Raw genomic sequence first — 15,000 nt, 5'->3', positions numbered from 1 at the left:
AAAAATCCCTTCTTAGATGTCTGAGGTGTTAACTGAGACATGGTATTTCAGCAGCTGATGAGGTACATTTGCGACATCTAAACGTGAGGTCGTGAGGGAAGCAGAAGAGAATCTCTTGCGTGAAGGGGCTAAAGGACCCTGGCGCTCTGCACTAGCATGTACATGACTGACCTGAACAGATACAGCATCAGCCATTAACAGTATACATCAACCGTCTGAATTTCTAAACTACAGCAGCTCGTTTTCTGGTCGCCGAACACGAAATCTTACCGAAATGATTGATGCTGCTCACAAGACGTATATTTGCCAGAGCGTGATCAGTAGACAGCAACAGACACAAGACAGGAGCACCTCCCGCAAATATTAGATTTCAGGCAATGGAGCATAATTTATCATCCCATGCTCAGTTTTCCTCAGAACAAGCAACTCTAGAACTCGGCGGAGGAATCAGGGCTCTGCCAAAGCTCCCGACCAGGGCTCTCCTCTTGTCCAAGAGCTCAATCGGAACCCCTACTCACCTTGTCTGGTGGGCCAGAGAAGACATGCCCACCCTAAGCATCTGCATTGCTGATCAGTACAAAAAGGAATCGGTACGGCCCCTGGGTTCAGGTGAGATCATCACATTAGCAATTAGTCAGACACCTTGTCCACAGTCCACCCTTCCTGTGGATCCCTGATTTCGTCATATATCAAAAGCTGAAAGTGCATCTAGGCCTAATGACCTATTTTGGTGATTAATAACAACCTAAATGAGTATCTAATGTTTCAATTGAGTATAATGAGCAGGGGTCAAAGAAACCAAAAAGGAGAAAAGAAAAGGAGTGAATCTTGACGATTATTCAAAATTGGAGAACGGTACCGGATCAAGAAAAGAGTTGCAAGTGGAGAAATTTATTTATTTTATGTTTTCTTGAGTTTAGGTATACCGTACTATCAAGGGGGATGTGGAAAGTGTGTGGAAGAACATAAATAAATCAAATCCGGAACCCATGCCTTGAACAGAAAGTTGCAAACCCGAGTGTTCCTGGCGGACAGTCCGCCAGGCCTGGCGGACAGTCCGCCAGGACACTAAAAACAGCCTAACGGCTAGTTTTTAGAGAGGCTCTATATATACCCCTTCGACCCCAACGGAAAAATCTCTGAGTCCAACCGCATAAACTGAGCCTCAAGCACATTCTAAGCACTCCAAAGCTTCCCAAAGTGAAACCCTAGCTTCCCCACTCCAAATCTTTGGTCTAGGGTTTGATTTGAGCAAGATCCAAGCAAGATTCAAGCTTTCCCCAAGAGATTCACCTCTCTTGGGCATCTCTTGGCATTCTCCAACACTTTCCACATCTATTACTCTTGGAGCTTGGCTCCTAGACGGTTAGAGGTGCTCAAGAACAACCAACTCGTGGTGTGGTTGGATTGAGAAGTTTGTATTACCCTTGTTGCTAGTGAAAAGCTCAAGTTTGACCTTTGTGGTTGCTTGAGAGAGGAAAGGGTTGAGAGGAACCCGGTCCTTTGTGGACTTCTCAACGGGGACGTAGAATCCTTGAGTGGATTCGAACCTCGGGTGAAAAATCTTGTGTCTCTTGTGTTTAATTTCATCACTTCATCTCTTGCACATTTGTTATACTTGTTCTTTGTACCTTCGTGTAGTATTCTTGCCCGATCTATTTGTATACTTATCTTGTGCTAGATTGCTTCCGCATTTAGTGTTCCTAACTTGTTTTAGAGCATTTCTATTCAAGTAGATTTTGTATACAAGTTTTAGTTTTTGAACGGTTACATTTCTTACCCGAGACGTCCCAGCGGACATTGGAAGTGCCCAGCGGACAGTCCCAGCGGACGGTCCGCCAGGCAGCCTCGGACTGAATTCTTGTGTGCAGATTTTAAGCAACGATCGCCTATTCACCCCCCCTCTAGGCGTACTTTCAAGTGGTATCAGAGCGTGGTTCCTCAAATTTGAGTCTAACAACTCGAGGAGATCATGGCCGGAGAAGATTCACACAAGAGTCTTGAGAAGAAAAAGGGCAAAGAAGGTGAGATGCACAAGGAAGATGACAACGCCAAGTTTGATGTATCCGATTGCTCCAAGAAGAGTGGAGATCACAAGAAAAAGAGTAAGAGCAAAAGCAAGAGCAAGAGGATAGTGATTGAGTCATCCTCATCCTCAACATCAAGTAGTGATGAAGGGTCCATCTACATCAAGAGAAGGAAGAAGAAGAAATCGGTTACTTCTAACTACTCTCGCACTCCTTTCAATTATGATAACATGAGTTCCAACAACAATTTTCTTTCCGTTTCTCTTGGAAAACCCCCACACTTTGATGGAACTAACTACTCCCAATGGAGGACTAACATGAGATGGCACTTGTTTTCTCTTCACCCTAGTCTTTGGGAGATTGTTTGTGTAGGCATTGAGCAGCCGGATAGCGATGATGAAAGTTTTGGACCAACCATGCAACAATTATTCCACCGCAATGCTCAAGCCGCAACCATCCTCCTCTCATCCTTGAGTAGAGAGGAATTTGATAAAGTGGATGGGTTACAAAGTGCAAAAGAAATATGGGATACTCTCAAAGTGGCACATGAAGGCACCAAGACCATTCGGAAAGCAAGAATTGAGATGCTTGAAGGAGAACTTGGGAGGTTTGCCATCTTGGATGATGAAACACCCCAAGAGATGTACACAAGGCTCAAGAAGATGATCAATCAAGTGAGAAACCTTGGAAGTAAGAAGTGGACCGACCATGAAGTGGTCAAGAGGATGATTAGGGCCTTTTCGGTGAGGAACATAACCTTATGTACCATGATAAGGGAAAGCCCTAACTACAAAAGAATGACACCGGAAGAAGTTCTTGGCAAGATCATCAACCATGAGATGATGGAAAGCGAGGCCAAATATGTCAAGAGCTTGTCCAAGGGAACCTCAACCTCAAGAGGACAAGACATTGCCCTCAAGGCAAACAAGAAGGAAAAGAGCAAGAAAGTAGTGCAAGAATCCTCATCAAGTGATAATGATAGCGATAGTTCAAGTCTTGATGATGATGACATGGCTCTTCTCATGAAGAATTTCAGCAAATTGATGAGAAACCACAACTACAAGGGCAACAAGGGGCATGAGAGCTCCAAAAGAAGGACAAAAAGAAATTGCTATAATTGTGGCAAGAGTGGGCACTTCATTGCAAATTGCCCATATGAAAAGGAAGAGGACAAGGAAGAGAAGAGGAAGGACAACAAGGAGAAGAAGTACTTCACCAAGGACAAGAAGTTCTTCAAGAAGAAACAAAGTGGTGAAGCACATCTTGGCAAGGAGTGGGACTCCGATGATGAGAGCTCCAACTCGGATGAAGAAGAAGCGGCCACACTTGCCTTTAACAAGACTTCTCTCTTCCCCAACCTCAAGGATGGGAAAAACATCACTCACACTTGTCTTATGGCAAGGGGAGGTAAAAGAAAGGTAAAAGCCATCCCATGCTCTTCTCCTAAATATACTACTAGTGATGATGAAAGTACATCTAGTAGCTCTAATGAAAATGATAATGATATTGATATGATTACTATGTTCAAGAATCTAGATAAAAATGCTATTGCTAAGTTTAACGAACTCATAGAAGAGCTAAATGAGAAGAATGATATCCTTGAGAAACAAGAGAAATTGCTCATTATTGAAAAGAAAAGAAACCTTGAACGCAAGGAGATCATAACTAAGCAAGAAGAAAAATGTAAGGCCTTGGACAAGGAACTTGTGGAAAGCAAGGAGACTAACACTAGTCTCAAGAGTGCAAATGTTGCACTTCAAGATGAACTTATTTGCTTAAACAAAAGCCTTGAATTGCAATTTGACACTCTCTTGTCCAATGCCTCAACACCTCAACATGACCCATTAATTAGTCTCTCCATAGCACAATCATGCATTAGATGCAAGGATATTGATGTTGATGCTTGTGCTACTAATGTAAAGTTGATTGAAAGCTTGAAAGTTAAGATCACATCCTTGGAAGGTGAGGCACTACAAAAGAAGAAAGATCTTGAGCAAGAAAAACTCAAGTATGCAAGAGGCGCATACTTGAACTCAAGACGTCCCAACATCAAGGATGGTATTGGTTTTCAACGTGGGGAAAAGCACAATGCAAGAGTCAAGATCAACGGGCATGAATTCCCTAAATTTGTAAAGGAAGAAGCAAGTGGGAGAATGGCTCCCGGAACTGGGCACCCGAGAGTGCCTGGCGGACAGTCCGCCAGGCCTGGCGGACAGTCCGCCAGGACCCAGCGGACGGTCCGCCAGGAACCCTCGGGTGGCAAATTTTCAGTCTTCCGCCCCACTTCTTCAAATGCATCAAAGCTTCCTACTAATCATTTCTATGACTTTAATGCATCTTATGTGATTATGAGAAACAAGTTTGGAAGAGTGTTTGCTAAATATGTTGGGCCACACCACAAGAGTCCAAAGACTTGTGTGTGGGTGCCCAAATCACTTGTGACTAATGTAAGAGGACCCAAGCAAGTTTGGGTACCTAAGAACAAAGTCTAAATCTGTTTTGCAGGGCTATGCCTCCGGTGGATCGAAGTGGATCATTGATAGTGGATGCACAAACCACATGACCGGAGAAAGAAGCATGTTTTCAACTTACGAAGAGAACGACGACCCAACCGACTTAATCTCTTTTGGTGACAATAGCCAAGGAAGAGTATTGGGTTTCGGTAACATTGCTATATCTTCCGAGCACTTCATTTCAAAAGTTTTTCTTGTTGAAACCCTAGACTACAACTTATTATCCGTATCACAACTTTGCAACATGGGCTATAATTGTATTTTTAATGATGAAGGTGTGATTGTCTCTAGGAGAAGTGACGGTTCAATTGCGTTTAAGGGTGTATTAAAGGGAAAGCTTTATGTAGTAGACTTCACTAAAGATAAAGCTCAACTTGATACATGCTTAATCACAAAGTCCAACATGGGTTGGTTGTGGCACCGCCGCCTAGCCCATGTTGGTATGAAAAATCTTCACAAGCTCCTAAAAGGTGATCATGTCATTGGACTAACCAACGTTGTGTTTGAGAAAGATAGGCCTTGTGGAGCATGTCAAGCGGGAAAGCAAGTTGGATCAAGCCATCACGCTAAGAACATCATGACAACGTGTAGACCATTGGAACTACTTCACATGGACTTGTTTGGTCCTATTGCCTACATAAGCATCGGCGGTAACAAATATGGTTTAGTCATTGTTGATGATTATACACGTTTCACTTGGGTATTCTTTTTGCATGATAAGAGTGAAACACAAGGAGTTCTCAAGAAGTTCTTGAGAAGAGCTCAAAATGAGTTCAACTTAAGAATCAAGAAGATTAGAAGCGACAACGGGAGTGAGTTCAAGAACACTCAAGTAGATGACTACTTGGATGAAGAAGGAATCAAGCATGAGTTCTCCGCTCCCTATGCTCCTCAACAAAATGGGGTGGCGGAGAGGAAGAATCGCACACTCATCGAAATGGCAAGGACAATGCTTGATGAGTACAAGACTTCGGACCGTTTTTGGGCGGAAGCGGTCAACACCGCTTGTCACGCTATCAACCGACTATATCTTCATCGTCTACTAAAGAAAACTCCATATGAACTTCTCACCGGTAACAAACCTAATGTTTCATACTTTAGAGTTTTTGGGAGCAAATGTTATATTCTCAATAAGAAAGCTAAGAGTTCTAAGTTTGCTCCTAAAGCTATGGAAGGTTTTTTACTTGGTTATGATTCAAACTCACGTGCATATCGAGTATTCAACAAAATTTCCGGATGTGTTGAAATCTCATGTGATGTGGTGTTTGATGAGACTAATGGCTCTCAAGGAGAGCAAGTTGATCTTGATGAATTAGATGATGAAGAAGCTCCAAGTGCAGCCTTAAGAAACATGTCAATTGGAGATGTACGTCCTCAAGAATCAAGCAATGACCAAGGTCAACAATCTTCAAACAAGATATCTCCTCCAACTCAAGATAGCGATCATCAAGAAGATGGCAATGATCAAGGGGGAGGTGTTGATCAAGATGAAGAAGAAAAGGATGACGAACAAGAGGAGTCAAGAAATCAAGTGCCCCATCCAAGGGTGCACCAAAGTGTTCAACGGGATCACCCCGTGGACAACATCCTTGGTGACATTGCAAAGGGAGTAACTACTCGTTCTCGTGTTGCTACTTTTTGTGAACATTACTCCTTTGTTTCTTTTCTTGAACCTCTTAAGGTGGAAGATGCTCTACAAGATGCGGATTGGGTAATGGCCATGCAAGAGGAACTCAACAACTTCAAAAGAAATGAAGTGTGGTCATTGGTGGAGCGACCTAAGCAAAATGTTGTTGGAACCAAATGGGTGTTCCGCAACAAACAAGATGAAAATGGTGTGGTGACAAGAAATAAAGCACGACTTGTGGCAAAAGGTTACTCACAAGTTGAAGGTTTGGATTTTGATCAAACTTTTGCTCCCGTAGCTAGGCTTGAGTCAATTCGTATTCTTGTTGCCTATGCTACTCACCATAATTTTAAGCTCTATCAAATGGATGTCAAAAGTGCATTCTTGAATGGCCCAATCAAGGAAGAGGTATATGTAGAGCAACCACCGGGGTTTGAGGAAGAAGCGTATCCTAACCATGTTTACAAACTCCATAAGGCGCTCTATGGGCTTAAGCAAGCTCCTAGAGCATGGTATGAATGCCTTAGGGATTTTCTCATTGAAAATGGTTTTAAAATTGGTAAAGCCGACTCTACCTTATTCACTAGAAAAGTTGGTAATGATTTATTTATTTGCCAAATATATGTTGATGACATTATATTTGGTTCTACTAACAAAGGTTGTTGTGATGAGTTTAGTCAAACAATGGTCAAACGATTTGAGATGTCTATGATGGGAGAGTTGAACTTCTTCCTAGGATTTCAAGTCAAGCAACTCAAGGAAGGGACATTCCTATGCCAAACCAAGTATACTCATGACATACTCAAGAAGTTCAACATGGAAAATGCAAAGCCAATCAAGACCCCCATGGGCACAAATGGACATCTTGATCTTGATATTGGAGGTAAATCCGTGGATCAAAAGGTATATCGATCCATGATTGGCTCACTACTTTACCTTTGTGCATCTAGGCCCGATATTATGCTTAGCGTTTGTTTATGTGCAAGATTTCAATCAAATCCTAAGGAATGCCATTTGAGAGCTGTTAAAAGAATCATGAGATATTTAGTTCATACATCTCATCTAGGTCTTTGGTATCCAAAAGGTTCAAATTTCAAACTAGTTGGCTATTCCGATGCGGATTATGCCGGATGCAAAATTGATAGGAAAAGCACATCCGGGACTTGCCAATTTTTGGGTAAATCCCTTGTATCATGGGCATCTAAGAAACAAAATTCCGTTGCTCTTTCCACGGCCGAAGCGGAGTATGTTGCAGCCGCACATTGTTGTGCTCAACTTTTGTGGATGCGACAAACTCTAAAGGATTACGGTTACACCTTGAATCGTATTCCACTCCTATGTGACAATGAGAGTGCCATTAAAATAGCCGAAAATCCTTGTGAGCATTCTAGAACCAAACACATAGATATCCGGCATCATTTCTTGAGAGATCACAATCTTAAAGGAGACATAGAGATCTCTCATGTGAGAACAAACGACCAAGTTGCCGACATCTTCACCAAACCCTTAGATGAGAAAAGATTTTGTGCATTAAGGAATGAGCTAAACATCATTGATTCAAGAAATTTGGAATGAAGTGTTGCACACCTGCTTGTCTAATGGCAAACCTTCTAACAACAAAATGACTTTCAAAACATTGTATGCCTTGTTTGTGAAAATATTGGATTCTCTTGATCGTTTGGATCAAATTGGTTAACGTGGTCATTTTTATATGATGTTCTCTTGAAAAACCATGTATTATATCCCAAATGTCCTACATCATATACATCCAATATACTCTCTAAGTTATTTGAATAATTGGATATGTTACATGAGATAGGAATGTTGCTGGCTGAGGGCTCCTGGCGGACAGTCCGCCAGGAGGCTTCGGGTCCAGTCAACTGAGCTGACCGATTTCTTGTATCTCTCGTGATTCTCTTGTGGGCCCTTTGTCTCTTATCCGGGGTAAGGTGCTGAGTGGGAACATTATGACATAGGTAATGATGTGGATGATGAGTGATTGCTGCTCCTAGCTTCCATTTGTCTTTTCTTTTTTTGGTGCTTGATGCCAAAGGGGGAGAAAAGATTGTATCCTAGCATGTGTTCTTAGAGTCACGGTGAGCTTGAGTGCCGTCAAAAACTTATTTGCATATTTGGATGTATGTGAGACTATGTGTTTATTGTTTATCTCGTATTTGAACTAAGTTTGTTTGTAATAACTTATTTATGGATGATGCTATGCTATGATTGTGAACTTATTGCTCATCCTTGTTCATCTAATCTTGGTTATATCTCATCATGGTGCTATAACCTTATTTGTTATGCTCATTATGAAATGGAGTTCATGAATATCATGTGGATGCATGGATTGAGGGGGAGCTCATCACATATATATTTCCTCAAGCTCTATTGAATTCATTGTTTTTATTAGTTCATTTGGGTTGTCATCAATCACCAAAAAGGGGGAGATTGAAAGTGCATCTAGGCCTAATGACCTATTTTGGTGATTAATAACAACCTAAATGAGTATCTAATGTTTCAATTGAGTATAATGAGCAGGGGTCAAAGAAACCAAAAAGGAGAAAAGAAAAGGAGTGAATCTTGACGATTATTCAAAATTGGAGAACGGTACCGGATCAAGAAAAGAGTTGCAAGTGGAGAAATTTATTTATTTTATGTTTTCTTGAGTTTAGGTATACCGTACTATCAAGGGGGATGTGGAAAGTGTGTGGAAGAACATAAATAAACCAAATCCGGAACCCATGCCTTGAACAGAAAGTTGCAAACCCGAGTGTTCCTGGCGGACAGTCCGCCAGGCCTGGCGGACAGTCCGCCAGGACACTAAAAACAGCCTAACGGCTAGTTTTTAGAGAGGCTCTATATATACCCCTTCGACCCCAACGGAAAAATCTCTGAGTCCAACCGCATAAACTGAGCCTCAAGCACATTCTAAGCACTCCAAAGCTTCCCAAAGTGAAACCCTAGCTTCCCCACTCCAAATCTTTGGTCTAGGGTTTGATTTGAGCAAGATCCAAGCAAGATTCAAGCTTTCCCCAAGAGATTCACCTCTCTTGGGCATCTCTTGGCATTCTCCAACACTTTCCACATCTATTACTCTTGGAGCTTGGCTCCTAGACGGTTAGAGGTGCTCAAGAACAACCAACTCGTGGTGTGGTTGGATTGAGAAGTTTGTATTACCCTTGTTGCTAGTGAAAAGCTCAAGTTTGACCTTTGTGGTTGCTTGAGAGAGGAAAGGGTTGAGAGGAACCCGGTCCTTTGTGGACTTCTCAACGGGGACGTAGAATCCTTGAGTGGATTCGAACCTCGGGTGAAAAATCTTGTGTCTCTTGTGTTTAATTTCATCACTTCATCTCTTGCACATTTGTTATACTTGTTCTTTGTACCTTCGTGTAGTATTCTTGCCCGATCTATTTGTATACTTATCTTGTGCTAGATTGCTTCCGCATTTAGTGTTCCTAACTTGTTTTAGAGCATTTCTATTCAAGTAGATTTTGTATACAAGTTTTAGTTTTTGAACGGTTACATTTCTTACCCGAGACGTCCCAGCGGACATTGGAAGTGCCCAGCGGACAGTCCCAGCGGACGGTCCGCCAGGCAGCCTCGGACTGAATTCTTGTGTGCAGATTTTAAGCAACGATCGCCTATTCACCCCCCCTCTAGGCGTACTTTCAAAAGCGCAAAAATTAGTGACGTATCTTAATCTTTTTGACAGGAAATGAGACAGCGCCAATACAGGTAATACGTCAAAAAGAAAAGGTCAAATGACAAAAAAAGATTTATTTTTACTGAAAAAGAGGCAGGACATGGAACATATAAGAGAAACCCCAGGGGAACAGGGAACATCTGAAAGAGAGATAGATCTATGGAGTAGCAAATTCTCTCCTTAGCTCAATGTCATCTTTCGTTCTTGAGGCCACCCCTGCCCCAGAAAGGGATCTGTGTAGGAAAATTCTGCGATTATGTTCTTTGCAGACATTCCACATGGTGGCAATGCACAGGATGATTCATAAACAGGAAGCAGACTTTAGGAAAAATTGGCAGAGCCATTATACTAATACTAAGGTGATGACTGATGGATTACAAATCCAGGGCCTACAGGGCTACAGGTTACAGCTACCAAACCTCTTACAGTAAAGCAAAATCACCAAACGTTAAAGCATTCAACTGTGTTCAGGTAACTGAGGAGAGGCTCTGAGCCTCTGAAAAAATCTAGATCAATCATTATTCATTAGAGTGAAATTTCTTGGTCTATGCATCTTCAGGTCTTCTATCCAACCGATTCCATTTGGAACATCGGTGAGACAGTGGTTTTGCCCTAGCTCTGACTCTCATTGCAACATCACAAGAGGGATGGGGAAAAATGCACAGTAAAAGATGAGACCGTACATACAAAGCAATAAAGACATTCATTGTCATGTAGGGTCTTCAGTATGCCAGGCGCGACAAGCTGGCGTTGCCAGATGCTGCACAGTAGTTGGCGTCATCAGGTGCCGGTTCACGGTTGTTTAGATCTTTTGGTCGAGGGAGAAGTTATTGGGAGTTTGGTTGCTTAGTGCTTCGATTTACTAGGAGATTAGTTAGAGATAAGCTTGGGTAAAGGGCAAATGTGCATGGGCCTATATATATGGTCATGTAATCTGAAAGAGCAAGAAATGAATTAGAGTTCTCCCTTATCCCTGCCTCCTGGTTGCGTTTCCCCATCACTGGCTCCCAAGCCGCAGCCTAGAGGACAGAGGTCCAGGGACACTTCCATCAACCTCGCGCAATTACGCCATCCTCCATCCTCTAATTACCCACCATCATCACATTCATGGTTCACATATGAGGAAGAATAAAGTGCACTCGGGATCTTTAAACTTTTCCTGGATTATCGCATGGGTCTATGAATTTTCAAAGTGAGCATCTGGATCATTCAACTATTGAAATGGCTCACTCCAAGTTAGAATCCAGTGAACTTAGAATAAACCACTTGAGAAGTCGAAGGACCCAGGTAGTCACTTTGAGAGTTTATGGATTCAAGTGTAAATCCAGGAGAAGTTTAGGGACACCGAGTGTATTTTACTCTATGAGGAAAAAAGAAGTCTTAAACTCTTAATGAAGTACCTGTCAGGGGTGTCCAAGTAGGATTCAGTTGCAGATAAAATGTTCCAGTCATTCAGTCTTCGCTAAATAGTGATATTTTTTAGGAAGCAACTTTTTCTGCTCCTCATGCTTACCATCTGAGAAAAGAGATACCAGAGCTTGAGTGGTGGAAGAATGAAGGGAGAAATTCTTCTCGTCAATCTTCAAGAGGTAAGTTCCAGCCTTGAGCACCTCCCCTTTTTCCAATGATATTCTAACAATATCATTTAGCATACGTGAGTCAGCAGCATGACCATTGTTCTCCATTGATAAGAACAGCTCATCAGCCTCTTCTAATAACCCATCCTCTATAAGAGCTGTTATCATTAATCTGTATATGCCAGCATCAGGTTCCAAACCATTAGTTGATATTGCAGCAAAAACATCCTTGGCTTCTTTCCTCTTACCAGCACGAAGCAAGCCATCAATCATAATATAGTAAGTAAGAATCTCAAGATGAAAATTCATAGAAAGTAGTTCTTGAAATATGACGAGTGCTTGACCAGCAAAATTATTCTTACAAAGTCCTCCTAGAATTGTATTATAGATAATGGAATCCAACTTCACTCCACTATCAATCATCTTGTGATATTGCTCCAATGCAGCAGTAGTTCTACCAGCTTTAAACAGCCCATCCAGTATAATGCCATATGAGATAACATTTGGCTTAATTTCCTTGCTCAACATTTCTCTGAACAGAGTTAATGCATCATCTATCCTCCCAATTTTAAAATAACCATTAATTAGAGCACCATAGATGACAGAATTGGGTTTAAAGCCACTAGAGATAAAAGCATCAAACAATGCCATCGCCTCTTCCATTTTCCTAGATAAGCAATACCCATCTATGAGTGTACCATACATAACAATGTCAGGTTTCCCACCTACACTTACAAATAGGTTGAAGAGTTTTTGGGATTCTTCAAGCCTTCCCTCACTGCATAGATTCCGTATGACTAAAGTAAAACGTTTGGCTTCAGGATGAACACCTCTTTGTATCATGTCAAAAACTAATTCCTTTGCTTTCTTCCAATTGCCACATGTGCAAAAACCCTGAACCAAGAAAGCATAGGCCATACAGTTAGGATGCACTCCTTCATGAATCATCTGATTGAATTGGGACATAGCATCCTCCATCCTGCCTGCTTTGCACAGAACATTTATTATTGTTCCATAGTGAACCACATTAAGGCTAAATCCTTGCTTCCGCATATCAGTAAGCACAAGCATTGCTTCGTCAGCACTTCCATGAACAGCATATGCAAATAGCAAACTGGCAAACACGTATTCATTAGGCGCAATACCATTCCTTAACATCATCTCCAATATGTTTTGCACATCAGCAAGAGATCCATGAAAGGCATACCCATGAAGCAGAATGCCATAGGTGGTAACATCAGTCTTTTCACCACTCTTGATTAAATAATCAAAAACTTTCCTAGCTTCACTGCATTTTCTGTGCTTGCACAGAGCCCTGATTAATAAATTGTAAGTGATGACATGCGGTTTAATACCCTTGCCAATCATCTCTTCGAACATCATAACTGCCCCTTTCCACTGTCCTGATATGGCGTACCCATTGATCAGGCTAGTATACACAATACAATTTGGGGCAACACCTTCAGCGACCATCCATTGAAGGACCCCCTTGGCCTTGTCAACTGATCCGACCTTGCACAGTTTGTCGATGACCGAGAAGTACGTCATCACATTCGGTGAAACCCCCTGGTTACGCATTTCATCGAACAGCTTGACGGCTTCTTCCACCTTATCTTCCTTGAAGAGACCGCCGATGACAATGGTGTATGCCACCACGCCGATTTCATCTCTGTTCCTCGCCAACGTGCGGAGCAGCTGGAGCGCCTCTAAGCTCCGCCCGTCGTCGCACAGCACCTTGAGGACGGCGGAGTGGGAGAAGGCGTCGGGCGCGCATCCCAACTCGGGCATCATGCGGCGCGCTACGTCCACAGCCTCCGCCACCCGCCGCTCGCGGCATAGCCCCCTGAGGAGCGGGGTGAAGGAGTTGGCCGCCAACCTCAGGCCCGCCTTGAGAGCGGTGGCGAGCGGGGAGAACGCGAGGTCCACCCGGCCCGCGTGGCAGCAGCTGGCGATGAGGTTGCTGTAGGTGCACGCGTCGGGCACAGCAGCGCCCGCTCCGGCCATGCGGCCGAAGAGGTAGACGGCGCGCGCTGCGCCATCGTTGCTGCCGCGGGCGACGGCGGCGAGGAGGTGATTGAAGGCGGTGGCTGAGCCGGGCCTGGGCGGCGGTTGACGAAGAAGTTTGTCGAACAGGCGGAGCGCGTCGCCCGGGCCCAGGCTCCTCGACCGCGCGCGGCAGCAGATGGTGCGCTCCAGGGAGGCAATAAGAGACTGCTTCATGGCTTTGGAATAGCCGAATAGGAACGCATATCTAGATTCACTGGGTCGAAGATCGAAGTGGTGGGTGGTGTGTTATGAACTGCGCCTCTTCTTCTTCACCTCCAGCGACCGGCGGCCGGTGTCTCCCTGTCCACGCCCAGATGGCCAGATGGGTCATGGCCTCATGGGACTATGGGAGAGACGACACAGCCGCAGCAGTCGCGCCGCCGCCGCTTGCTTCATCTCTAAAAAAGGTGTCTAGTAATCAGCTGGGCCATAGGACCACGGCGTTTGACGGCCCACTAGTACCATCCATCCCCGCGATCCGAATTTGGATGGGCCAAAACGGCGGTGGCCAGTTAAACAACGGTCTTCTGAGCGAGCAAAATCTACTATATCCTAGCCTTGCATAGCAAGTGCGGGCATTTGGTAACGCCAAAAGAACCTAGCTTCTGGAGGCAAGCTCGCCTGCAGCAGCAAGAAAATTCTTGCCCAGCTAGACGAGCTGAAATAGCTCTCCCTCGACGGCAAGCTGGTGGTTCCTGTAGAGAAAGTGGCCTTGCATGCAGTTACGCCTAGAAACCAAATAAGAAAGCTCGCTTGCCAAGGCATTGCTCGGTTGAGCTCGACGTCTGCAGTAGATGCCCCTCCAATCAAGTCACGGACGTGTGGGGCCGGGCTCAGATGTTGGTGACTCAACTGCAAAGGACGGCACTGCAGAGGATCCCTGTCCGATCATATCCTTCGTGTATGTGAATTTGTTTTCATTCAGCGGTAATGCCCTGTCCTTATTTCAGTGGCGATGTGAAACAAACTGTTCTTATTCCAGAAGCACGTATGTTCCAGCAACGTGCATGCTCCATTGCTCCAGAATGTATGAATCATTTTGCTGGTTTTCCTAACCAATGGCAAAGAGCATTTCCAACGACATTTGCGTGCATGTTGACATGTTGTGTACTATGTTCCAGCAGATGAACCAAAAAGAAGACTGCAAGATTCAGCATCAGAAAACAAGTCCAAAGGTACAGGACATGACCCAGCAAGATACTCATGCATTTTCAGGAAAGCCAAGCCACTGAGGTTCATTTCAGGAAAAAGAACAACAGATTCCTCTCTCAATTCCAGATTGCATTGCCAAGCAACAAACGAACATTTACTCAAAACAAGAGCAGACATGTCAACATGTCACATGTACATGACAAATTGACAGATGCAGATACAAGCTGTGTCTGTGTGCCCACAAAACGTCATTCCTGAAGCTGCGTACTGAAGCTAAACCACAGATGATCAGTTATCAGGAAAAAAGGACAGACTCGTCTCTCAGTTCCAGGTTGCCAGGCCAGGGCATGAAAAT

General features: G+C 43.6%; 1 protein-coding gene across 5 annotated transcripts; it reads right to left on the bottom strand.

Moving 5' to 3' along the window:
• Positions 1–220: 220 nt before the first annotated feature.
• On the bottom strand, positions 221–13,874 carry LOC112875194 (protein Rf1, mitochondrial-like). 5 transcript variants are annotated; one of them, XM_025938947.1, is made up of 2 exons: positions 11,271–13,874; positions 221–673 (listed from the first exon to the last, which is right to left on the bottom strand). In XM_025938947.1, exon 1 carries the CDS (start codon positions 13,665–13,667, stop codon positions 11,319–11,321), a length of 2,349 nt encoding a protein of 782 aa, XP_025794732.1. In that variant the 5' UTR covers positions 13,668–13,874; the 3' UTR covers positions 221–673; positions 11,271–11,318. The 5 variants fall into 5 exon arrangements, with proteins under 5 accessions (XP_025794732.1, XP_025794736.1, XP_025794733.1 ...); XM_025938951.1 differs by having other exon boundaries at positions 11,384–13,874; XM_025938948.1 differs by lacking the exon at positions 221–673 and adding an exon at positions 9,851–10,103.
• Between the last annotated feature and the right edge of the window lie 1,126 nt (positions 13,875–15,000).

This window comes from Panicum hallii, chromosome 9, assembly GCF_002211085.1.
Source record: "Panicum hallii strain FIL2 chromosome 9, PHallii_v3.1, whole genome shotgun sequence".
In the NCBI taxonomy this organism is placed as follows: domain Eukaryota; kingdom Viridiplantae; phylum Streptophyta; class Magnoliopsida; order Poales; family Poaceae; genus Panicum; species Panicum hallii.
The sequence above is the reverse complement of the archived record's forward strand: the minus strand, read 5'-3'. Positions and strand labels throughout refer to the sequence as shown.

Coding starts and splice junctions, on each gene's coding strand:
- LOC112875194 (XM_025938947.1), bottom strand. CDS start 13,667: ATGAAGCAGTCTCTTATTGCCTCCCTGGAGCGCACCATCTGCTGCCGC.